This window comes from Diadema setosum, chromosome 16 (assembly GCF_964275005.1).
Source record: "Diadema setosum chromosome 16, eeDiaSeto1, whole genome shotgun sequence".
Taxonomy (NCBI): domain Eukaryota; kingdom Metazoa; phylum Echinodermata; class Echinoidea; order Diadematoida; family Diadematidae; genus Diadema; species Diadema setosum.
The window spans coordinates 6350674-6376814 of NC_092700.1; the positions used below are offsets into that span (position 1 = coordinate 6350674).

General features: G+C 36.9%; 1 protein-coding gene across 1 annotated transcript; it reads right to left on the reverse strand.

Annotated features, from left to right (window-relative positions):
• Window positions 1–1574: 1574 nt before the first annotated feature.
• Window positions 1575–8817, reverse strand: LOC140240117 (uncharacterized). The gene is made up of 7 exons (XM_072319925.1): window positions 8697–8817; window positions 7920–8013; window positions 6913–7110; window positions 5861–6025; window positions 4868–5021; window positions 3341–3471; window positions 1575–2404 (listed from the first exon to the last, which is right to left on the reverse strand). Exons 2-7 carry the CDS (start codon window positions 7965–7967, stop codon window positions 2087–2089), a joined length of 1014 nt encoding a protein of 337 aa, XP_072176026.1. The 5' UTR covers window positions 7968–8013; window positions 8697–8817; the 3' UTR covers window positions 1575–2086.
• Window positions 8818–26141: the final 17324 nt, after the last annotated feature.

Here is a 26141-nt window from a genome sequence, read left to right on the forward strand (position 1 = left end):
ACCTCTACCTTTCACCCCTGACCTTTGACCAATGTCCTAAAAATTCCCTACATAATCACTGCTAGTCATGACATGCACATGTATTATGTTCCATGAAGATACCTTGAACCTTAGATATGGGAAAATAGTGACATTTTGAGTATTTGACCTTGACCTTGATCTTTGTATTGACTTTGAGCATCTGCACTTAAAAGTTGATAAGCACAATTTCATAATTTCATACACATACATGCCAAGTTTTATTAGGATACCTCAAACAGTTTTTAGGATATCATCTGAACACTGGTAAACAGCAGACGTAGAAGACCTTAAACAGCCTAACATCCTCTTACACTTATGTGCTAGTAAGGAGAATATGAAATGCCCTCTGCTGTTGGGTGAGGACATATCATCCCAACACTAGTAAATAACAGACGCAAGGAACGATAAAAAGGAATGGAGGCAAGGTCGATAATGTACTTCAAAGACATAAAAGGCCTTAAAAAGCCTAACATCCTAGCTCTTACACTTGTGTGCTAGTTAGGAGAATATGAAATGCCCTACATCTGCTGTTGCGTGAGGACATCATCCCAACACTGGTAAATAACAGACGCAAGGAACGATAAAAAGGAATGGAGGCAAGGTCGATAATGTACTTCAAAGACATAAAAGGCCTTAAAAAGCCTAACATCCTAGCTCTTACACTTGTGTGCTAGTTAGGAGAATATGAAATGCCCTACATCTGCTGTTGCGTGAGGACATCATCCCAACACTGGTAAATAACAGACGCAAGGAACGATAAAAAGGAATGGAGGCAAGGTGGATAATGTACGTCAAAGATGTAAAAGGCCTTAAAAAGCCTAACATCCTAGCTCTTACACTTGTGTGCTAGTTAGGAGAATATGAAATGCCCTACATCTGCTGTTGCGTGAGGACATCATCCCAACACTAGTAAATAACAGACGCAAGGAACGATAAAAAGGAATGGAGGCAAGGTGGATAATGTACGTCAAAGATGTAAAAGGCCTTAAAAAGCGTAACATCCTAGCTCTTACACTTGTGTGCTAGTCAGGAGAATATGAAATGCCCTACATCTGCTCTTGGGTGAGGACATCATCCCAACACTGGTAAATAACAGACGCAAGGAACGATAAAAAGGAATGGAGGCAAGGTGGATAATGTACGTCAAAGATGTAAAAGGCCTTAAAAAGCCTAACATCCTAGCTCTTACACTTGTGTGCTAGTCAGGAGAATATGAAATGCCCTACATCTGCTCTTGGGTGAGGACATCATCCCAACACTGGTAAATAACAGACGCAAGGAACGATAAAAAGGAATGGAGGCAAGGTGGATAATGTACGTCAAAGATGTAAAAGGCCTTAAAAAGCCTAACATCCTAGCTCTTACACTTGTGTGCTAGTCAGGAGAATATGAAATGCCCTACATCTGCTCTTGGGTGAGGACATCATCCCAACACTGGTAAATAACAGACGCAAGGAACGATAAAAAGGAATGGAGGCAAGGTGGATAATGTACGTCAAAGATGTAAAAGGCCTTAAAAAGCCTAACATCCTAGCTCTTACACTTGTGTGCTAGTCAGGAGAATATGAAATGCCCTACATCTGCTCTTGGGTGAGGACATCATCCCAACACTGGTAAATAACAGACGCAAGGAACGATAAAAAGGAATGGAGGCAAGGTGGATAATGTACGTCAAAGATGTAAAAGGCCTTAAAAAGCCTAACATCCTAGCTCTTACACTTGTGTGCTAGTCAGGAGAATATGAAATGCCCTACATCTGCTCTTGGGTGAGGACATCATCCCAACACTGGTAAATAACAGACGCAAGGAACGATAAAAAGGAATGGAGGCAAGGTGGATAATGTACGTCAAAGATGTAAAAGGCCTTAAAAAGCGTAACATCCTAGCTCTTACACTTGCGTGCTAGTTAGGAGAATATGAAATGCCCTACATCTGCTCTTGGGTGAGGACATCATCCCAACACTGGTAAATAACAGACGCAAGGAACGATAAAAAGGAATGGAGGCAAGATGGATAATGTACTTCAAAGATGTAAAAGGCCTTAAAAAGCCTAACATCCTAGCTCTTACACTTGTGTGCTAGTCAGGAGAATATGAAATGCCCTCTGCTGTGGAGTGAGGATGTCGTTGGAACACTCGTAAACAACAGACGCTAGAAAAGAGAAAAACGAATGGAGGCAAGGCGGATAATGCACGTCAAAGACGTAGAAGGCCTTGAACAGCCTATCGAAGGCTGCCACAACATTCCCTCCAGCTGGCACACACTTCCTGTCCAAGATCAGGAAAAACTGCTGCGGGTCTGTGTCAGGGCCGAGGCACAGAAGGAAAGGTTGCGTGAGTTTCTCTGGCTTGCGCTCGGCATATCCAGCAACATCTGTACCAACCTGTCATTAACATGAAAAAAAAGAAATGTATTAATGCTTTATATAAATATGTTCAAAATTATGCTGGAAACATCAATAGTTGTTGTACATTCACCAAGTAAGGGCACATTGGCTTTTTAGTGCATATTTGGTGACTTTTTTTTTAACTTAAAAAAACCCCAAACAGCTGATATCTAAAGAAATTAAAATAAAAGAAGGAAAAAAGGGCTACAATCATAACAAACCAAAATATGTAATTTTTTCTCCCACGAACTAAGATTCTTGCAATACGATAGGTTAAAGTGAAGTCATGTCATCAAAGATATTTTCTCCCAACATGTCAGTCAATGTATATGTTGATAAATGATGTACCACATATAATGATAGTACGCGTGGGATAAAACTTTTCTTTTCATCCTTTTTTTTTTTCTTAATTCGTGACCTCAGGAAAATCCAGTATTTACAGTCGATTAAATGGTGTTACTTGATGGTAAGTTACAATTTCTGAAGATTAGGGGAAATCTGTGTAATTCCCCCAAACTAGATGTGGCTCCACGAACTTATAATGAATAGGGAAAAAAAAAAATTTGCAAATAACCGTAAAAGAGTTGAAGGCATATTTCAAGGGTGAAACATGTCCTAACTTACAATCTATGAGCATCAATCTAGAAACTGTTGTATACTATGATGCCCTTCAGCACCCTTTAAATAGCAATGTGAAATATCCAAGGAAACTCTGCTATATAATTGTTTTGAAAATACATGTAGGTAATTTATCGATTTCTTGAATTTATCACGTGACATAAAGCTGCAATAAAGAGCATGGACTTTTTAATTCCTTATATTTCCTTAAGTTATTCTTTTAAAAGAATAGAAAAATGCCATTGAATATACTCTCTTTAGCACATCATAGGCTCTCTTATTGATAGGCAATCAAAATATTGTTTATATGCTTACTGGTTCATGCTGGAACAGGTGGCCCACTGCAGCACTTCGAGATTCTGATGACTTCTTGCTGCCTTTCTTGCAGCTGATGGCATTAGATGCTGGAAGTAAATGGCACAGAATCTGGAGCGCACACAAGTCAGCTGTAAAATCAAATAATGAATTTGTTGAAGAAAAACTGAGCGTAGCTAGCACATTCTTATAGCATTACGCTTGTACTTAGGTGTCAGAAATAAATATGGTACTGGAACTTCTCTGAAGCAAATACATGTCTTTTCATGTGCAATTTGGTACCAGGAAAGAGTGTAGGAGACGAGAATGCACAAGTGCCAAAGTAATGAAGTGAAATGGTAAAATACAGTGGACTCCTGTTACAACAAAGTTCTCTGGACAGGCACTTTATTTACGTTATAACAAAATTTCGTTCTAACCAAACAAACAGACAATAAAAATGCACAGACTGTATAACATTGCGGCCCTAATTTTTACTTCATTGCAACCGGAATTCTGTTATAACCGTGTTCGTTATAATGGGAGTGCACTGTATATGTCAGAAGGTGTCATAGAAGCCTATATATTCACAAACAAAGATAAAAACTTTGGAAAAATGGTCAATGGGAAAACTATGAATGATAAGAGTGTAAGAGCATTACTGTAACACTTATTTCATGTTCAAATTTTCATCTCTACCTCAGATAATACAAGCGAGATTGGATATTGGCATTTCAAACATGACTTTTCACGCATATCTGTTCTATCTGTCTGTTATATCTATGTATCTGGTCACTTATAATTACACATGTATTGCACAAGCAGTCTTCCCTAGTACCTTTAATATTGGTGCATTCATTTTGTTTCTGTATTCAGGAGTAAGAGTACAAGAGTAGCTAAAATGTCTCACAAAACTTGTGCAAACTAATGAAAATGTAGAAAGAGATGCTTGGTGGTACAAAACTTCAAAATTGCGTTAAAAGTATACATACTGCTACTGAACGTTTTCGATGTGCACTCTTCAAAGTAGAAACCGCACGTATGAAACATAATTATGTTCGCGCTTCCTCTTTCATACGTGCGGTTTCTACTCTGAAGAGTGCACATCAAAAACGTTCAGTAGCAGTATGTATTTGTTTAACGCAATTTTAATGAAAATGTGATTGATACAGATACATACTGTAAATTTATCTGTTTAAATTGAACCAATGTGTGTCAGAACACTGGAAAAAGAAACATGTTGACGTTCACACACACACAAACAAACAAAACAAAACAAAAATACATTGATGGGAGACTAACGGTTACGAAGTAATTGTCACAACAGTTAAGATGGTAAATGATTGCCTTAAAGCATGATGCAAAATTTCTTAAGATACTTTTTCCTACTAGCAAAAGTTTTGACGGGCCTTACAAGAAAGTGAAAAAAACAATCTGCTCAGCCCTTCTGTAGTAAACACAAGTTAACTGAGACAACAATTTATGAAAATTGGAGCAATTTCATAATTTATCAATATATCATTTAAGGGCAAATAAAATCAATCTTACCATTTCCCTGTTCAGATCTCTTAATGATGTTGGATACAGCAGCTGAAGAATTGCTCCTGCCGACTGCCATGATCTTCGGCAGTAAGTCATGCCTCCAAGAAGTAACCAGGTTGTCGCAGCGATGGCCAAATTCAAGCTGAAAGTCTAGATCAATCTGAAAATAAGGATTGAATTATAGTTCCTGAGGAAGTGCACAGAAAGCTGAAAATAAGCTGGAATTACATGAAATCAGTTTGGAAGCTAACTTTCAAACCCTTGTATGATATGCATTACAAAATGTTATTGCCTCATAATGATCAAGGTGGACATAAATGGATGATGCTAAATGCCTGAAAATGTAGAGACTTTCAGTGAGACAAATACACAGTTAACAAAGTTTTAGACCAAGAAAACTGTATTAGGAGGTCATCCATATATTCTGAATTGAGGTTTCATGAAATGTACATTCTGAATGGCCTTTGCTCAATGAAATCACACTTTATGGACACATTGATTCTTAAAATCAAGACAGCAATGATATCTATTTGAGACACCCTGAAAATTATTCAGAATAATTCAATGTGTGCACAAAAAATCTGATCATATAGCTTAAAAACAAATTGCCAGGGCCTATACAGTGGCGGATCCAGAGGGGGGCACAACCGGTGCACGCCCCACTTTATTTTTCGTTGAAAACAAAAGAAATAAAAAGAAAAAAATGAAATGAAACCCGGAAGTGGCACCACAAATATTAGTCACGCCCCCCCCCCCCCCCTCCTTTACGAAAACCTGGATTCACCCCTGCTATAAATTGAGGCTCTTGCCTGAAATCAGCATCCCTGCTGTCTGGGATAGAAGGTGCATCTCTTTTCTCCGAAAGGTTTTCACAATACTCACACACAAATACAAATGTATCCCTTCTCTCAAATAACAATAAACATCAAAACACACACAAATCTAGAAACCTAAGTTCCTCATCTCCTTCCCTCTCTGTTTGCAAAATTTTCATCTTACCAAACTAGGCATGTCTTGAAACCGTGGATAGCGGATGAGAACCTCTGTGATGGTCAATCCTCCCTTCTGGATTTCCTCTTTGCGATGTGGGAATGTCTCCTTGAACTTTGACTTGATGAGTGTCACATTATCTGGTGATGGATGGTGGTATTTCATCCACTCTATCTGCAATTTCACATAAATGAGAGAACTTATTTAGTCTGTGGGCAAGATCAGATACGGGTATCACTGTGTTATTTTCATTGTTAAAATATTCCCACATTGCAGACACAAAGAAAAACCATTGTGTGGATTGTTCAAGTACTCCCAAAAGGCAGTTATTGTAAGTACACAAACAGAAACATTGCATAGAAGGTAAATGGAAGATTGGGGTTCGAGTCTCTGCCTTTTACCAATTAATTAAAGGGGCAAATCCATTCCAAATATAAGTTACTAGCAGTGTAACAAAAAGAGTGAAATCCTTTGAGTACAACAGTAAAAAACATGATTAAAGTCGGATGAAAAAAATTAATAAGGACGTTATGACACTTTGAAGCTTTGCAAAGTAAGGTTCTGCAGAACAGTTCTTGTACAGTTGATATGAATATGTAAATGAGTGAGCCGATGATGTCATCACCTAACAAATTTCTATTGATCATGTTAAAAAAATGATTGAAATTTAATGTTTCTATCATTAGAGTTTGAAATATGTTATTCTTGGTTGAATAACTTCAGAATAGTGATCAGTTGAATATATCAGGATTTGAGACAGGGGTCTGATTGCATTTCAAATGAAAAACTGGACATTTTATAATCTTAGGTACAAACCATAAGGAAAGTTGTGAAAGGATGAAATTGTCACTCTACTATTTTCAATTTCAAATTGACTGTTCCAGAACTGTTTGCTAGAAATACTACCAAAACTTCAAAATGTCATAACTTCCTTATTTTTCATCCGATTTTGATTGAATTTACCATTATACTAATAAGACTTCACTCTTTCTTATCAGACTAATTTTATATTTGGACTAGATTTCCTCTTTAAGGCAACCTAATTTTAATCATATACCTACTTTCTGTAGTATCTCTGGAGCTACTGGTTCGGGCATATCATCCCCCTCATCAACTGCTGCTTCAGCACCATTGTTTTCTGTCCGGGGCTTGGTGGGAGCTACTCTCTTCCTCTGCGCGCGGTAATGTGTGGCGTCGTAGCTCCTCAGGGTTTTGAGACGATATTCTATGAAGCCGTGGCCCTTGTCATATAGGTACTCCTGAAATATAAGAATGCATTGGGAGTTATGCTTGCGCAAAAGCACACTTTTCTTCTGTGGACTATGTATATGTTTGAAAGTGCCTTAAATGTATAATCACACTAATGAGAGCAACTAGAACTATTGCCATTGGTACCAAATTTGATTCAAGTCACTTGACCAATAGAAGTCGAAGTTGCACAAGTCGAATGATCACCTAAGGTGAAGCTGTATACTTTTCCTTTATTTCTGTTTTATTCTGCGGAAGTTAAATTTTCTCAAAGTTGAAGCCTTTTCTCAAGTCTTAACAAATTTGACTTCAGCAGAATTGAATATAACTGATGAAGACTCTGAGAGCAGTAGAAGTAGTAACATTCTTAGGCATTGTATGAAGAACACTAGAATAGATTTATCATCAATCATGGAATCAGGCCAACTTGCACAAAAAAATTATTAGACATAAACCAGTACATCAAAGTTACTAAAAGCACCTACACTGCCTGTATTTGCCGAATGATTGAAATTTAATACATTTGACAAGATTTCCTGTAAGGCCCCTTCTTTTCTTTTCTTTTCTTTTTCTTGGGGGGGGGGGGAGGGAGGGGTTCATGCCCACATTATGTACAACTTTGGGTCCTTATTTACCCCTAAAAAAAGGACGATCTCCACTAAGTTTGGTTGAAATCTACCCAATAGCTGTGGAGAAAAGTTGAAAATGTTAAATTTTATGCAAGACAAATAAGAAGCCATGTGTATGTCACTCAAGCTTTCTGCTAAGGAGGGCTATAAAAAAAAATGGAGATCAAATAAACTTATGAGTATAAACTTACATATCCTTTTGCACCTGGTGTCGTGTCTCGCAAGGTTGGAAACTGCATCACAACTGCTTTGGCTAGAGCAGTCTTTTGCTCACTACTAGGGTATCTGAATTTTAGAAGAAAGCAAGAAGGTTGTAACTCTTATTCTTCGAAGCAAATGTGTGATAACATTAAAAATGTGGCCCTCATTTCAATCTTATAAGGGGCTAAGCTTTTTTAAATGTTTCACTTGGCATATTCTATTTTTATTCAGTACCATTGTTTCCAGTACATACGTTGCTACTTCCCCTAAAATATTAGTTAAAATATAAATGAACATTTCATGCAAATAGGTTACATGTGGATGTGCACAGTAAGCAGAAAACTACAATCTGATTATTCATTAAAATTCATGGCAAATCAACTTCCAAGTTTTAGTCATCATTCAATTTTTAGATATTCCAATTTTTAGATATCATTTTATAATAAGTATTAAGACAATGATCATTTACATGTGGCCCAGTGGGACTACCAAGAAATTAAGTTACCGCGGAGTCTTGTTCGTACACTCTGTTTACATGTTTCATACAAATATCTCAGTCTTTATTTTTAAAGCTCTATTCATCACTTCAGACAAAACTTTATAATAAGGCTTCTTCCTTTTTTCTATTTTTTTTTTGTTGAGGAAGGAATGTTAGTCTGTTGTTTATATTTCAAAAGACAAAAGAAAAAGATAAGAAGGAAAATTAGATGGTGCTCTATCACAGACAAACTGGTATGTCAGACCAATTTTCAAATAAATGAACTTACAGTTTTCTTCCTCCATTCTCAACCAGGAATGACACGATTATCTGAATAAGGAGACGCCTCCTTGAAACAGCCAGAGCTCCGTCCCTCAGCTCCTGGAGCACCTCCTCCCCCTTGGAATGGTTTGCAATAATGCCTGAGATGTCGAATTCCTAGGCAAATAAGTAAAATTTAAAAGTTTTATGAATCACACAAATGTATTGAAATAATGTCCCTCCAGTTTACTTTATAAACTTGAAGTGCAAAACCATTTAATATACATATTTGACATAATAAGCAACAATTCTTGTTACACAAGTCAAGACTAACCATAACATGCTTTTCCCTTCTGTCAATATGACAAGTACACATTTTTCTTAGACACTAGTTCTCACCCCTCAAGGCATTCATTTTCAGAGAGAAAGTGATAGCTCCAAAACTGCTCCATTAATTATAACAAATATTTGAAAATCATCCCTTCAAACAAAACTAACCAACCAAGCTTTAAGTTTCTTAATGTAGCCCTCTACGGAGCCACTAGAATGTAAATATGTCAATCAATTTCAAATAGTCTCCTTTCATCAATCTTTGTGGAAAACAACAGAATTACTTACAGTTGGGTTAGTGAACGGAAGTCCATATCGGAGTTGATAGTCCACTGCTGATGTTGGCCTTGCATTTCTGGCATTTCCAGCATTCAACACCCCAGCTGCAGTGACTGGCAAGTCCTTAGCTTCATCTGGTACAACTTCGTCGTTACGCTGAGGATCGGCGTTCTCTTGTTGTGAAGCAGACCGAATGGCCAGCAAAATGCGTCTCCTATCTCCAAACGTTGCTCCCACCTTCAATTCCTTCAGATCCCCATCAGTTATTGATTGCAGTACTTCCATGTCTACGTCATTGTCTAAAGGAAAGCATGAGAGCATATGTTCAGAAACGGATTTAGAACTCATCTCCGCAAGACAAGACACAGTTCTGATTTGCCCACACAAAATAATACTAAGTTTGCACCAATACAAAAGCTGGTAATTACTTTTTAGCTAGATCAGCATATTTAGAATGCCTCAAAGATGATCATTGCCAAATTTCAATGCCTCATACGGTCATGCATGTATAACTTTCATTAAAATCAATTTTGAAATAGTCCCGTGTCGTCTGCTAGGTATTTAAATGCATGGAGATCTCCATGATGTGTGAGTGCGCTGATCTCCAGCTAAAAGTGTGATATCACAGCAGACCTGAAGCTAACAAGTGCATCGTGTACATTTGTAACACGACATGGGTGTGTTACAGCACTATGGTATTCTCCCAGCACTTTGGATCCTCCACTATGGTGATAACAGTTCTTTTTACTATTATATACTAATAAATTTTGGAATACAGTTGAAAAGTGATGTGAAATTGTTAACTGCAGCCACCATTTGTATGCCTCATTCCAAAATGTCTCTTCGACAGCCGATTGTTGAAATAAAGCACAACTTTTGTTAGGAATACGGTGAAAAGACTTTTGACAGCCTTTTCTAGCCTTATTCTAGCATCCAAATGTCTGTCAGAATACCACAGTGCTACAAAACCCCCACATCTTGTGTGCAATCATATGATGCACATCTGGGTACGTGGGTATGGTACTGCTAGTCCACTGTGACATAACAGTTCTAGCTGAAAATCATCATGCTCACACATCATGATGATCGATTTCCATGGAAATACCTAGCAGATGACATATTGGACTCTTGATTCTCATTCTATAGGTGATCTTATAGGTGTTGAAATCTGGAGTAGATTATCTTAAATTTCTTCTCAATATGCCAATGTAATTCAAAAATCAGCATTTTTCGGTATCTCTTGCCCCCCCCCCCCCCCCCCGAAAAAAAAAAATATATATATATATATATAACAATGAAAAAAAAAATAAATAAAAAATGAATTAAAAAAAAAAAATAAATACCAAAATAATGAAGTCTATGGTGACATTATACTTTGGTAATTCATCTGCATAGAGACATATTGGCAATCCCCATCACACTGCTGCATGGTTTTCTTTGGCAAAAGTTTTGCATCTCATTTCCAGTATTACAAAATGTGGAAATCTGAGAATGCTGGGATATATGTATACCACATTTAATCCAGAACCATTGAAATTGCACAATACCCTCAGTAATAGGCTTATGATGTTAAGATGCAACCAATTTTGTATGAATAAATGTCCATTTAAAAACCTAGTATCATCATCATCATTCAGAAATATTGCGTATTCATGAATTTGTTGGTAAATTTTGCTTTCTTTGCACACCCCTGCATACAAAAACAAATTCACTTTACACGTAAAAGACAAGTATATGCACCAAAATTAAATATGTGAATAACCCACATACTGTTTTTGCATTAAACTCTATTTACTCATGCCAAAAATTACCTTTGAGAAGAATGGGCATGACATCATCTCGCTTAAAGGGATACACTAGCTGCCTGGTATGTATGGGAGCAGGATATCTGTACAGGATGTGCACACGAGGGTGGCTCACCACAGCAGCAGTAGGCAAGGCATCAATAAAAAGCATAACACAGAGCGATCGGGCCAAAGTACAAGGATGGATGTAAGGGGCATACATGCGGTGGATATGTCAGGTTTTCATTTCGCAGCATGTTTGATATGAGTATGCCACAACAGTGCCAATGAAATGTACTCATAAAACTCTGCTCCAGTCACAAATATGAAGAGTCTTTGTCCAAGTGCTATAGTTGCAAGATCAAAGTCTGAATGCAGCAATGCCTCAATTAACGATATACCGCAAAGGAATGAAGGATGCATGTCGTACATCAGTGCCAACATATGTGCTGACTGTTGAATAGGGCAGGTGATCTTTAAGTTCAGCAGGGGCAAGTACTTTGTAGACAGGTGGGTCATCCAACAAGACCACATTGTACGAGTGAAAATGTGGAACAAACTCATTTCTGGTTTCAAGCACAACAAATCTGACAACTTGTTCTTGTAGCACAAGGATAGATGTGATGCATGAAAACACAGGACTGCCTTCCCTTACATCTGTGACAACATAGAGACCAGGCATGTATTCTGTTCCATATATGTGCACATGTGTACCTACAAACACATCATCATTCAAAGTCAAGTCCAATGTTTGAGCGATTGTTTCTGCTCCTGGGAGATCACGAACTGAAACTAGATCACCAGATTTGCATTCCATTGAGTGGATGTTAATGCAGACTGTACTAGACCAATCACAGCAGTGCTGCAGTTGGTGTTTTGTGGCAACAGATTTGGCAATATGTCGAAAATTACAATTGACATGGCCTACTCTTTTGCTGTAATTGTGCTTCATTTCATACTTGAAACATGATGTATTGCAGAGTGGTCCACACATCAGTATTGCTGTAGCATAATGCAGTAGGTGATGATGTTTGTTTATCATGCTTGCATCAGGGAAGGTGAGCTTGAAGTGAACATGATGTTCCACTATCAGTTGCTTGAGGTACATGACTTGAGACTTGCGAACAGCAGGGGCAAAGATGATCTCGATGCAACGCAGCAGCAGCAACAACAGTTCATAGGTCTGATCTCCAACTGGTACTTTATCTCCGATGAGAAGTGGGAGATACAAACACAAACACAACATTTGCATGGCTTTTTGGCCCAACTTGTGATCGTTTGTATTGGTGAGGCTTGTCCTATTTATAATTGAAGGTTTGTTCTTCCTGTCAATGTACATGTAGGAGAATGACTTCAGACGTTGATTAAACTCTTCCAGGCTGATCACTTTGTCCATCAAGATGAGTTTGGATAGTATGAGCTTTACTTCATATGGTGCAATTCCTTCACATACATCGTGCATAATGTCAAAGTTAAAGCATTCTGCAGAATGAAAGTAACGCAAGTCATTCAAGGCACATTTCTTACGAACACCAGTATTTGAGGAAACACTGGGCATGTTTGTTGCTTCGTTTGCGTGTAAGTCATGTACTTCGATTGTTCGCATTTCCATTTCCTCTTCCTGAAACTTTTCTGGAATATCAGCTTTCGGTGTCAAACACTTGCGACAGAAGAAGTTGGCTGATGGGGAAAGAAAGCCAAGTATGTCATGCATTGCAAGAGTATCACCCACAACAGACGTTAGGGCACCATGATAACGGGTAGGTCCACTGTCAAGTTCAAATGTATGCCCCTCGTCAGACTCTAGTACTTTCATTTCATCGATGAACTGTTTTAGTACAGGCTCAAACCCATACTTTTTGAGATCCTGACAGTAGCATATGGCGAGGAGGTGGACTGATTTCATGCTGGAATTAACCATCCGTGGCAAATTTTCAATGCAGAAATAGAACATACCCAATTTGTGAATGACTCGTTTTGCACCGATTGGGTTCACAACTTCGATGTCGTCATAATACAACTGTATCCGTAAGGCGTTGGGGTGCTCATGCATTAATCCATTTGTCTCATATTGGATCCCATCTCTGTATGACACGAGTACATCATCATCACGGTTACTCATTGCTGCTTCATTGTTTATCATTTCTCTTGCTTCTCCATTGTTTAGTACAAGCTGTAAGGTTTGGAGAAGAGGAACATATTGAAAAGTTTCAGAAACTATTTTTTGTTTCATAGAAGCAGTGTCCTTGTCGAAATACTGATCATAGCGTGACCCCAGTGAAATTTCAATTGGCTTCACTGCATTCATAGTTTGCATGAAATACTGGTCTTGTTGGTATGTAGATTGCAATCCAGCAAAAGGTTGTGCTAATACATCAAAGTTATGAAAAATTTCCTTGACATTGTCTGACGACACACTGACGCCATTTGCACATAAAGTGTCCTTGACTTGATCCTTTAGGCATGAAATAGCATTGCCCAAAATATGCTGTGTTTCGCTTATTACATTTGCAATAGTTGTGGTAGTAACTGTTGATGATCCTCTCAATTTCAATATGAAAGATGCCATCTCACTCTTAAACTTGTCCTCATCAAGGTATTTTACATCCTCATGATGTGATTGTAAAGACTGATCATCAGCAGCAGATGAATTGTCATCAGAATGAAGTCCACTTCCATCCACATCACAGACATGTGAGACATCGTTATCAATAGGAAAGGTCCAGTCTCTTGCAACATTGTCATCATCATTAGGCACATTAATCGTTGGATTCCAATCTTCACCATATGGGACGTGAAAGCGCTTGATGTGATGTAAATAGGAATTCATCAAGTGAAATGTTTTTAAACATCCATGTTGGTAACATATGTAGTGATCATTGTTCTTAAGATAATGACAGCTGCGCAGATGCTGTGCCAATGTTCTTGTGCAGCCAAGTTCCTTTTTACACTTGAAACAAATCAACCCTGCCATGGCCATGTTGTCTATCCATCTATCAAACAAAAATGATATAAACACAAATTAAAAATCTGTATATACTGTCACTTGATATTCTGTATAACAAGTGGAACTCTGTCATACCATGGACCTAATACACATATATGGACTATGAACAGAGGTCTTTCTTTGATCCCATCATCACGATCGCCACTTGATTATTTGCATCTTAATGAGTACATTTAGTCGTTTGGACAATGACAATTGTGTAAATCGTGTATAGTCACTGACAAAAGAACCGTTCCCCTCATTTCGATGCTACTTGGCTGAGGTGCGTTTTCAGAATCAACTGCCTTGGAATAGACACCAATGATGGAGAGCAGCAAACCTCAACAAGGACACATTTTGTTTCAAAAAATTGGCACTGTATTAATAATTACTGATCCCGGAGTGGCCACTTGTTGTCACGCATGCAACGTTCCTGAATGGTAAGACAATCATGTTGTCTACTGTTACTGTCCATGCATGTTCACTCTAAAACAATGTGCGACAAATGGGGGAAAAAAACACAAAGCATTTATAGTCAACCTGCTCGATTATTTTCTTTTTCTTTTAAAGGTGCTTGTATTTCCCAAATGAAATTGCTGCAGCAAAGATTTTGTAATATAGACTACAAATGCACATATAACATGCATTTTTCTTGATTTAAGCGAATTGTTAGTTATCTTCTGCGCATGTAGTTTTTAGATTTCTCAAAGCACCGTCATGTTTTTACTCAGGCTGCCTGTTGTTGACCAAGACTGGATCGATGACAGGAGGAAAGCAAACTATGTTCAAAATGTTTTCGTGACGCTTTTCATAACAAGTACATGAATTAACAACCAATAAATGTCCTTCTGTAGTAGGTCCATGGTCATACAAAGAACACAAAAATATGGCAAGATTCTGGATTGATCTCTAAATCTAAAAAATTAAAATTGCTACATGCTAGTCAATGTTGATTTTATAAACAAGAGCTATAGAGGTTGGGGAAATTACTGTGAGTGCACGGATGCACTAGCTTGCATGTAAAGTAAATCAATGTGGAGTGACACATGGGGTAAATTTCAGTTTAATACCTGTAGCATTCGTAGAAAGTCACCTAAAAAAATATCGTAAATCTCTCAATCTGAAAAAGAGTATGGGTCTAACTATACACTTAACGCAACCACCTAATCACACCTGCTACCCCACATGGCTCACAGCCCCCTGAAGTTAGCAACCACCATACCTCACAAATATGACTCCGCTTGGATACGTTCAGTAATCAGCATTTCACTACAATTACACTACACGTATTAGGGCCCAACAGAACAAAATTAGGTTCTACTAAAACTTCAAAAGTTATGTGACCTATCACCAAAATTCACCAAATTTTTACAACTTGTAGTTTCATTAGGCTTCACCTTCAAATTCTAGACAACCTCAAAATGATTCATTCGCACACATCAACATTATCGTGCACCCATTACAGAATCAGGTAGCCATACCAATCAAGACACAGCATTGTGGAGGCAATTAGGCAGACAGTATAGGAACATCTCTATGAGCTCAGTATCTGGCTGCTGTTGAGTGAACATCATGACCAACTGCACTCGCACAATAAATAACTAATGGTTAGCCTAGAGTCTCACGTACTATTCCAGCTAAAAATCTACGTTCATCTAGTTTTTAGGTTGGCAAGAGGTCATGAAGATCAAAAACTATTTGAGGAGCTTCACTGGTCTTTGTTAGCTCTAACAGCGATGCACGGATGAAACCTAGCCTGACCAGACCGCTGTGTGACAGCGGCTATACGTGTTGTTAGGTGTGCATGTCGTTAGGATGAAACCTGTATTAACGGTTTAAAAATGTGGTACTGTTATTTAGACAAAGGCAGTGGAGTCAGCTAACGCTACGGTTAGATTGCATTAAAAAAATTTGTTACTATCCAACGTTAGATGTTGCTATAGCGTCTGTCTTGAATTCTCGATTTCATAGGGTTTCGTGGCGGCGCCAAGCGGCATTATACCGTTACTGTTTCGCAAGACAATAAACGTGATAACAATTCGCAAAGGAAAAATTAAAGACCGATGTGTTTGATTGTGCCTTCCAATATTTTTCTGAATCTGAAACGCAAAATAAGATTGATGTGTTTGATTTAGCCTTCCAACATTTTCCTGGATCTGAAACGCACAATTTTAACAAAATAGTTCTTGATGTTTAAAAGAGAGAGATTTTCTCAATACATTTGTCATATTTTTGGAAATCATAACCCGGTCTATTTTGTTAAATCTTTGCCAAGAAAATACTACCAGTACTTTCCTAAAAATATCCGCAATTATGGATTATAGCTATACTGTATACAGTACTGGGGCAAGTGGGGGTAACGTTTGTCAGCGCCGACAACTTGAATCACCATAGTAACAGTCAGTGACTAGAGCATCTCAGCCAATCAAAATCAAGGATTTTGCTGAAATTGCCAGCGCTGACAAAGACAAGCGTTGATGAAACACCCCCAGAACCAAACCCCAAACACGATGATAAGGCTACCAGTGCCACCTACCGGCAGGGTACCTTGCATCTGCAACACCCTGCGTATCAAACTGTTGATGTATAGTAGCCCTACTACATATCGACCACCTTCTTTTAAACCGACCGCGTATAATTCGCGCAATGAACACTTAGTATGCACTTCTCTGCGCGCAAAGCACATAAAAATGGATTGGCTTTGAATGTATGAGGATGGTGTGGGAAAACGCGATAATTCACTGTTCATTATTAATATTTTTAATCAAGGACAAAATTTGGAATGAATATTTTCACCGAATCGTAATGACAGCACAAAGTAATGTCTATGGAAGTTTCTAAAAGGCTTCTAAAAAGCTTCGTACAACGGTGTTCACTACAACTCGGTTTGCGTGCATTGTCAATGCAAAAACAGTGGTCGATCCTAAACGCGATATACCGCGGGGAGCTGAAACGAGGCCACGAAAGTTCGTCGGCGATATTTTTTGCACTGAAACTTCAAATCGAAAAGGGAACAACGGCATTTGATAGAGCTGGATTTTCTCAATCACGTAAGTCAAGTTTTTTACGTGAATTTCAGTGTTAAATATTCTTATCAAGCAAATAAACATTAGGCGGTCGATGAGCAGACTGTAGTACTGTAGGTCCAACCCTAGCGTTACACTGTATCACGGCTGTTTGCGTATGACATCGTCTAAACGTTAGACTCTTAGCGTTAGAACAAAAAGGTACGCGCGGGATTAAGTGCCATTATGAAAACAATAAAAACGAAGGAACCAAAATCAAACTTACAAACAAATTAACAAGCCAAACTTAACACAGTTTCAATTACACATCCACTCAGTAACGACGCATGGCTGTGAAATTCACGTGTATACTATTACAAAATTGTAATTACCTAAGTATGGAGGGAGGGGGTGCCGATCGTGAGGTGCGCCACCGAAGATAAGAAAACGCACGTAACCTACTTCAGAATCAACGAGATGGTCACGACATTCAAAACTGCAGTATTTATAGCATGTTTGAGATAATTGGGCGAATTTGTTTTATACTTTTAGAATAAACAAGCTAACGTTACAGATCCTTAGGGTGACGATAGGTGGTAGTTCACTGGTACCTTCAACCATAGTACGTTTATACAGTACACGACTCGAAGATCTTTGGTAGATCGTAGACTCGGCCACTCAGAGGTCTTACGTTAGGGTCTAGAGATGGTCGTTTACAGAGAGGCAGACTAGCCCATAATACTGAAAAGACTCATCAGGTTTGATCTATGGTGTAAATGGTTTGCTTACCTTCAAAAATTTGAATCACTTCTTCTCCTACGCCCTTTGAAGTGAGAAATTTCCTCATGTCGTCCATGATGACTAAGCTCCGATCACGTCCCCACCAGCATGCAAGCAGCAGCCTAATAAATGCATGACGTACATTGTACGCGATCGGTAACACACGTACACACGTCCACACACACTAGTAACACACGTACATATCGTATGACCGGCCGGCCGGCGGCGCACAGCATGAACCGACGCTGAAGAAACCTGTACGCGCCCAAGCCCGCGGAAATTGCGGCTGGTGATTGGCTTACAGTAAACATGTGACGAGGGAATCCTTAATTTCTATTGGCCTAACCTACAGCGTTTAATTATGTATTCACTCAGAATTCACTCGACTTATTTTTCACTCGGAATTCACTCGGAACGAACGTTTCACACAAATTACACTCGTTTAATGGGTGAAATTCACTCAACATCGAGTGAAAGTCACTCTAAATCGAGTGAAATTTTATTCACTCCTTCCGAGGAGTGAATTATTCACTCGAAATTTTTTAGAGAGTACATTGCCACAATAAGATACTTTTAAAATTCGTGTGAGACAAGCATAGCTGAATGTTTGAACCACAGTGATAATAACATCGCAAGATGCGTTTTTCTTAAACTTCAACCAGAACAAATCATTCGAAAGAACAACTGAATATAATAAGCTCTATTTTAATCAAGGTATGCAGATTTTTATCTGGAGAAAAAAGAAAATACATCTCAATGTTTGTGATATCTTCACAAAGCTTGAATACGCCTGTACAAATATTACATCTCAGTGTAAAAAGAAAAATACATCTCGATGTTTGTGATATCTTCACAAAGCTTGAATACGCCTGCACAAACATTAAACTTGAAACATACAATATGCATGTGCATGTTAGTGAAGAATTCATGACCTATAAGAAAGCAACGGTATCGACCATTCATGGGTAAGATTATAATGTTTGAACGTATAACATAATAGCACACATGAACATTGTGAACTTACAATTTGACGCTGCCATTCAGCTTTGGACTTTCTCTTTTGTACAGAATTTATCATCTTCTAAATTTCAACAAGAACAAACGATTCAGTCACCTGAAGAACAGGTGACTATAATAAGCTTCTTTTTTTTTTCGAACAAGTTACGCAGATTTTTATCAGGAGAAAAAAAAAAGTGCACCTTAATATTTGTGATATCTTCACCAAACTTGAATACGCGTGCACAAACATTAAAATTGAAACATACAACCTGCATGTACGTGACAGTGAAGAATTCAAGACCTTTGAGAAAGCAACGGTATTTACAGACCATTAACGTGTATTAATATAATGTTTGAACATTAAACATGATAACACACATGAACAGTGTGAACTTACAATTTTACGCTAACATTCAGTTTTGAGCATTCTCTTTTAAAGATAATTTTTCATCTAAATTTCAAAAAGAACAAACCATTTGAAATAACAGCTGACAATAATAAGCTTTTTTAACAAGGTTTGCTGATTTTTATCAGGATAAAAAAAATATACATCTTAATGTTTGTGATATCTTCAAAAAGCTTGAATACGCCTGCACAAAAAATATTAGACTTGAAACATACAATCTGCAAAAGCACGTTAGTAAAGAATTCAAGACATATAAGAAGCAACTGTATTTATAGACCAATTATGGGTAAGATAATGTTTGAACGATAAAAACAATTACACACACGAACAGTGTGAACGTACAACTTGAAGCCACCATTCAGTTTTGGGCATTCTCTTTTAAAGAGAATTTATGACCCTCCAGATTCCATATACCCACTTTTCACATTTCGCAAGATATTTATTGACAACATTATGACAACCTCACCACCTAATTATCAAAAATAAAGCTTTCAGCAGAGTTAATTGTGCACAAATTGGGAGTACGAATTGTTTCACTATCCAAAACCCGATTGAATAAATAGAAATCATATGTGTCAATTATATTGTCATGGTGGTATTAAAATGATTGATATTTTTATGCATGCTAAATCTCTTAAACTATCCTGGATTAGAGGGTTTGTGATCCGCTGACTGAAAATTACACGTTCAACATGTTCTGTTCTTTCTTGTCCCAATCAGTATCATTTCATTTATTCATGGGATCATTAAACTACAAAAAAAAAAAATGTCAATGTAATGCTCAATGATTTTTGGAAAGAGGTACTTCTGGCTTTTTCAGAATTTTTACAAATTAATACAAGTAATAATTTAGCAAGCCAGCCTCTTTGGAATAATCCTTTGATTAAAATTAATGATAGTACTGTATATTTTAAGTCTTGGTGTGAGAAAGGTGTACGTTTTATAAATGATATGTTAGATAATGATGGAAAATTCTTTCATACTTTGAATTTCAGAGAAAGTTTGGTATACAAACTAACTTTCTTCAGCACTGTGGATTGTGCACTTCTATTCAGTCATTTGCTAAAAACTGTATGTCGAAGATGACAGAACCTTTTATTCCTTATGGTTTAATTGTAATATTAAAACATTGGAAAGGTTGTTCTGATATTTATCAAACGTTTTCAAGACACAGTCAAAACATTGTAACAGTTTGTAAAGAGGAGTAGTATGTTGGATCTTGATGATGAAACATGGTCTTTATACTGCTTAATTCCTTTTCAATCAACTATTGACATTAATATGAGGTGGTTCCAATTTAAGATCCTGAATAGAATATTATACATGAAAGACGCCCTCTTAAAATTTGGTTTTGTAACAGATAAGAAGTGTACGTTTTTTAATGTTAGTGAGGAAGATAATGCATATATTTTGTTCATGTCCTTATTCAAATATTATATGGAATAATTTTGAGCGATGATTATCCTAAAGATAGATAAACAAATTGTATTTACAAACCATCATAAACTAGTTGGACTTAATGGTTTTAACAACAGTGCATTAAACTGTATGGTGATTGTTACAAGAAGATAAATTTTCTCCGCGAAATAAAAAAAAAAACAGTTCCCTCATTCGAACATATAATATATGAAATAAAATGTTAATTTGAGATGGAAAAATGTATAAGTAAAATGAATTGTAATAGAGAAAATAACTTTGTGAAAAACTGGACTTTATTTGAACATTTAATCAACATTATAATACCAAAAGTGTTTATGGGGTTGTTTCTGACAATGAAAAAAGAATAATATGTTGTAGAAATAGTTAAATAAATTTTGCTATTATATGTATATGTGCAGTAGGTCACTTTTTGTAGATGATTGAATCATTATTCAATTCTCATTCTGTTCTGTATTAGAAAATTTCTCATTCACAATTCCCTCATTCACAAGTTTATTAATGTCTAATCTGAGCTTCAGTTGTTTCATGGGAGGCAATTTGCTTGTTAGCTAAGCCATACTGTAGAAAAACAAGGTGTTCTCGTCTTGTTGCGTCTCCTCAAGAAACATAATTTCTTTGTCAATGCTTTCTTACTTGCATTTGCGGGTTCTCTTCCTCGGTTGATTGGATTGTACCCCTCCAGAGCGACTGTTACATTTGTGTTCGCTATCTTTACACCCTGGAGCATGCTACCTGTTTCCTCAAATGATGACATTAAGAAAACATTGGAGGCAGCTCTAAGGGCTTCCAGGGGGCATATGATGTCCCCTCATATTTTGTGAAACCTCAAACCAACATTGTGTTCTTGTAAAAATTTTGATGACATCGACTTCAAGAATATTCCTTGTTTTAACTCTATTCAAAATTTTAGAGCAATTGGTCACAAAATAGGACCATTGGGGTCATTAATGGGCCCCATTTTGTCCACAGAATACACAATTTGTTGTTTTTTAAGGGTTATAAATAGAAAGTTAATATGTCTCCAGGAAAGACAATTCCTCCGGGTTCCTTTCGTTTCTCATACTGTCACTCTCACTGGCCCGAGTGTCCAGAGAGATGTGAAGATTTGTTTCTGTTCCGCAGATAACAGTCAAAATGATGAGAAAAAAAAAAACACTTTATGTTAACTAAAAATATATATCCTTGCCTCAACTTATTACTTTATAGGTCTTATATTTACCCATTAAAGGAAATAACATATGTTTGCGAAAGAGATAATTTCATGATTTCCTTGAAAAAAAGTAGAAATAAAAACATGCAGACATTTACACACACTCATATACGCAGAAATTTAAAAATGCAAAATTTTTGATGTCATGTAATACCTATAGAATAACTTAGTATATTTTGCTTAATTTTCCTAACAGTTTTATTGTCCTACATGTTATGTTTCTAAATGATTTAGTGTAATGTTAGAACATGTACATTTCATTACACCGTGAAACACAATGGCTTATTGATGTTAACATGACACCAGCAATTTTGTGAAAGAAAGTGAAAATTACAAAATACTGAAAGTTGAAATATCAGAACTCCACGCCCCCCCCCCAAAAAAAAGCGTGATATCAGTACAGAAGGGATAATCGAATCTCCCTGTCGAAATCATCATCTAATCAATAATACAAATGTTATTTTCCAGATCCAGTATTCATCTAGCTATATACAACGTTTCACTTTACAGACAGAAATAAAGTAACGCAATAAACTAAACTAACGTGATAATTCAAAAGAAGAATTTTTGAATATGAAAAAAAAAATGGAGCTCAACCGTCTGTGCTAAGTACATTTTATTGGTCACCACTGTTAATATAGAAAAGCATGAGCATAGCAACCACTGCTTAATGCAAGCAGAGATCCACAATGTTTCTTGTGATTGACTTAATCTGGAATTACAGGTTTGTATAGCAATTTCACAGGAAAATGTCACATTTAGAACTAGAGATATTTCTTCGCTATAGGTCCTGCTGACCAATTTTATTCCACCAAAATTAGTTGTTTTTTATAATCAATTATGTCAAATTTAATTTCAGTGCATGTACATGTACACATGTGTACATTTGTGTTAAATATCACCTCCCTTTTTTATTTTCTTTGTCTTTTTCTTACACATGACATGCGTTGAAGCAATCGACATGAACGAACGCATCTGCGAATTTAGAATTTATTACATTTTAAAGACATAATTTACCATTTGCAGAAGAAACAAAAACCAAGCATAAGTGCTTTAAAGTAGTTCTGAAATTTGAATTAGGGATAGAAACCACTGTAAAAATTTGAATCCGTATAATCAACGTTAAGTATTGTTAAATACACAAATGTGAACAATAGAATAAAAATGTTTCAAGACTGAACCGTCTACAGTTACGGTTTAATGAGAAAAATACTGATATCTCCTTGCATTTTAGGCTTTATTGCAAAAAAAAAAAATGAATATGGTAGGGTGTTTTGTGATTCCACAGACATACACATATGCATCAAATGTGCTATCTTGAATATTATTGAATCACTGCTCACAAAGGTAAACAGGACCTTTAAAGGCATAATTTACCATTTGCAGAAGAAACAAAACCCAGGATAAGTGCTTTAAAGTAGTTCTGAAATTTCAATTAGGGATAGAAAACCACTGTAAAAATTTGAATCCATATAATCAATGTTAAGTGTTGTTAAATACACAAAATGTGAACAATAGAATAAAAATGTTTCAAGACTGAACCGTCTGCATTAACGGTTTAATGAGAAAAATACTGATATATCCTTTTATTTTAGGCTTTATTGCAAACATCTTATATGGTAGGATGTTTTGTGACTCAACAGACCTACACATATGCATTAAATGTGATGGGTTTTTTTTTTTTTTTTTTGATAAATCACTGCTCTCAAAGGTAAACTGGACCTTTAAACGTCTTGGCTGTGGCAATAAACTCTTGTGTGTCGTTACAATACCAGTTACCCTATTTCCTTCTGTGTATACTTCAGATAAATGGTGTGTTGAGTGATGCTTGATTATTCATAATAATGATGTACTAGCAGCCTTTGTGTTCCTGGATACTGGCCACAATAGTCTGTGTTGTTTCACCTACACAAACATGTATGATATATTTAATCATGCGCCATTTCTTTCTCGCTTATAAATTTAAACACATCCCTTAAGATTTCGTTTCATCAATGCTGAAATCTGTTACACATAAAGCACTCAATGACAAAAGAAGTGATGAAGTGAGTTATCTATGGCATTGCAAATATTAATATAAAGAAGAAATAAGAGGTGAGCAAGTATTAAACTCTGAGACATTCTATAGCCAAGGCTACCAAACTCAGATTTCCCACTATTGACAAATACAACCTTTTTTTTTTTACATTATCCAAATAATCAGGTAACAAATTTAATAAATTACTTAGGATATCATAAAATAATATGTAATGAAATAGAATGATCTAGAGAACCGAAAACCTTTATACTCAAATCTAAAATCAGACAAATGACTCGTAGATAAGAATTGTGCAGAAAATATTTTGTAATATACATAAGGTGAATGAGAGCGTGGGATGTGGAGTGCTCAAAACGAAATCCATAATAAATTGAGATGTTTTATGTCAAAAAAGTCTTAAGGTTATATGTGATGCGCTCCGTCGGAATGAGTCAAAAGTCGCAAAAAATGAAATCGTAGTTATGCCTATATGTGAATTCTACAGAATCTAAGCTTTACACTGATATATAGTACAACTCATTTCGACATCCCTATAGATCATAAAAACGAATATTAACTACGCTTATGATGTCAGTCCATTTTCTAAATAACGGAGAAAATCGCTCTCAAAGTTCAGGCTATGTTCAAGCTCACGACCTGTTTCTTTCACGGGACGAAACAATACAACAGTCCTGCCTAGCGACGGCGTTTACGCTCCATCGCACGCACTTCCATATAAGGCGATAGCTTGGGTGTGTAAGATAATTAACCAATCGCAGGACAGGTCTATCATTAACGATTCTGACCAATACGGCAGCCCGAATGTAAACTTCGGTGCGTTTGTGTCCGTGCCGCTGCCGCCGCATGAATGAGTCGGTACGCGTTGTGTGTCGGCTGCGGTGTAGTTTGCCGCAAGTTTTGAACTCACAAACAATAGGAAACAGTAGAAAGAAAAAAAGGCACGCAATGCGTATTACGAGAAGCGTCTTTTAGTGAGGGCGTTGATCGCTTCCATTCTCCTCCCATGGTGTTGTCAATGGAAACGTTTAGCAAGTACTAATAGCTAAATAGAACCTGTGAACCCATTGTAGGTGGGAGTTCAAAAGACAGCATCGGTAGAGAAAATCAATGAAGTTAATTAACGATAGTCGTCTTTTGAGATCGTGTTCTTTGCATGTACTAAAAACCCTCAAATTATGCACATGGTCGTAATGTTGCAGAGCATCAAAGACTGCTTTCGCGTCTGTTCTGCTGCAGCTGTATACAGTCGTAACATTCTGAATTCCCGCCATATTAGGCACATTCCTTTATAGACGTTGCGTCCACAGTAATTATCGCTTATCACACTTGCCAGTGCTGCACATACTATACGTATCAGAAGCAAAGGTTGATGTAGGCCTGAGAGCTTCACGTTGGGTTTATATGATTGTATCATAAATATACTTCTTATTCTCGGTCACTTTTGTAATACCATAGCATATAAAGAACCATTAACTTGTGGCTTAAGCTTAATGTTTTTTACATCACATTTACAGTTACAATCTTTCTGCATTTGAGATAGATAATTATACTGACAAATATTCGGAATTAATACTTAGGCCTTCCTCACTTCGTTTTGTATTCACAAACCTTACTAAAATAAAAATGATTGCTTGATTACTTTCGGGTAAAGGAACCACCGGAAAAGGAACCGCATTTGATTTTCTTGTTAACGAACCTAAGCTAATAGCGAACCATATTTCATTGTGTGATTAACGAACCTTCAGAACAATCAATTGTATTACCCCCCCCCCCCAAAAAAAAAGCATTTCAATGTCATGCGTTGTCAATAGTGATAGGCCCGTTTTTATTTCGTAGTGTGTCTCAGTACTCCTGTGTTTATCTTTAAGGATGTGCCTCTCTTTATGATTGCGATTGATGTTCAACTATTTCTTTCCCGCAAGCTTGAAAAGGAAGAAGCTAAAATTGAGGCAAGGAGACGAGTTTTCTTCCATGAGATACAATCATTAAGACATACATTTATTCCCGAAAGTTGTGTGTTTGCTTATGCGCTAAAGAATTATGTCCATTACATATATCAGGCACTATACAAAACGGTTGAAATGTGCTGAAAGTCGAACTTCGTTTGTTTTGTTTTGTTTTTTTTCTATTTCCATTTCAAGCGGGGATAGACTAGAAATTTGTTTGTCTATACTGGCAGCAGACATTAGTTTTCCAGTACATACTCCGCATTTAAA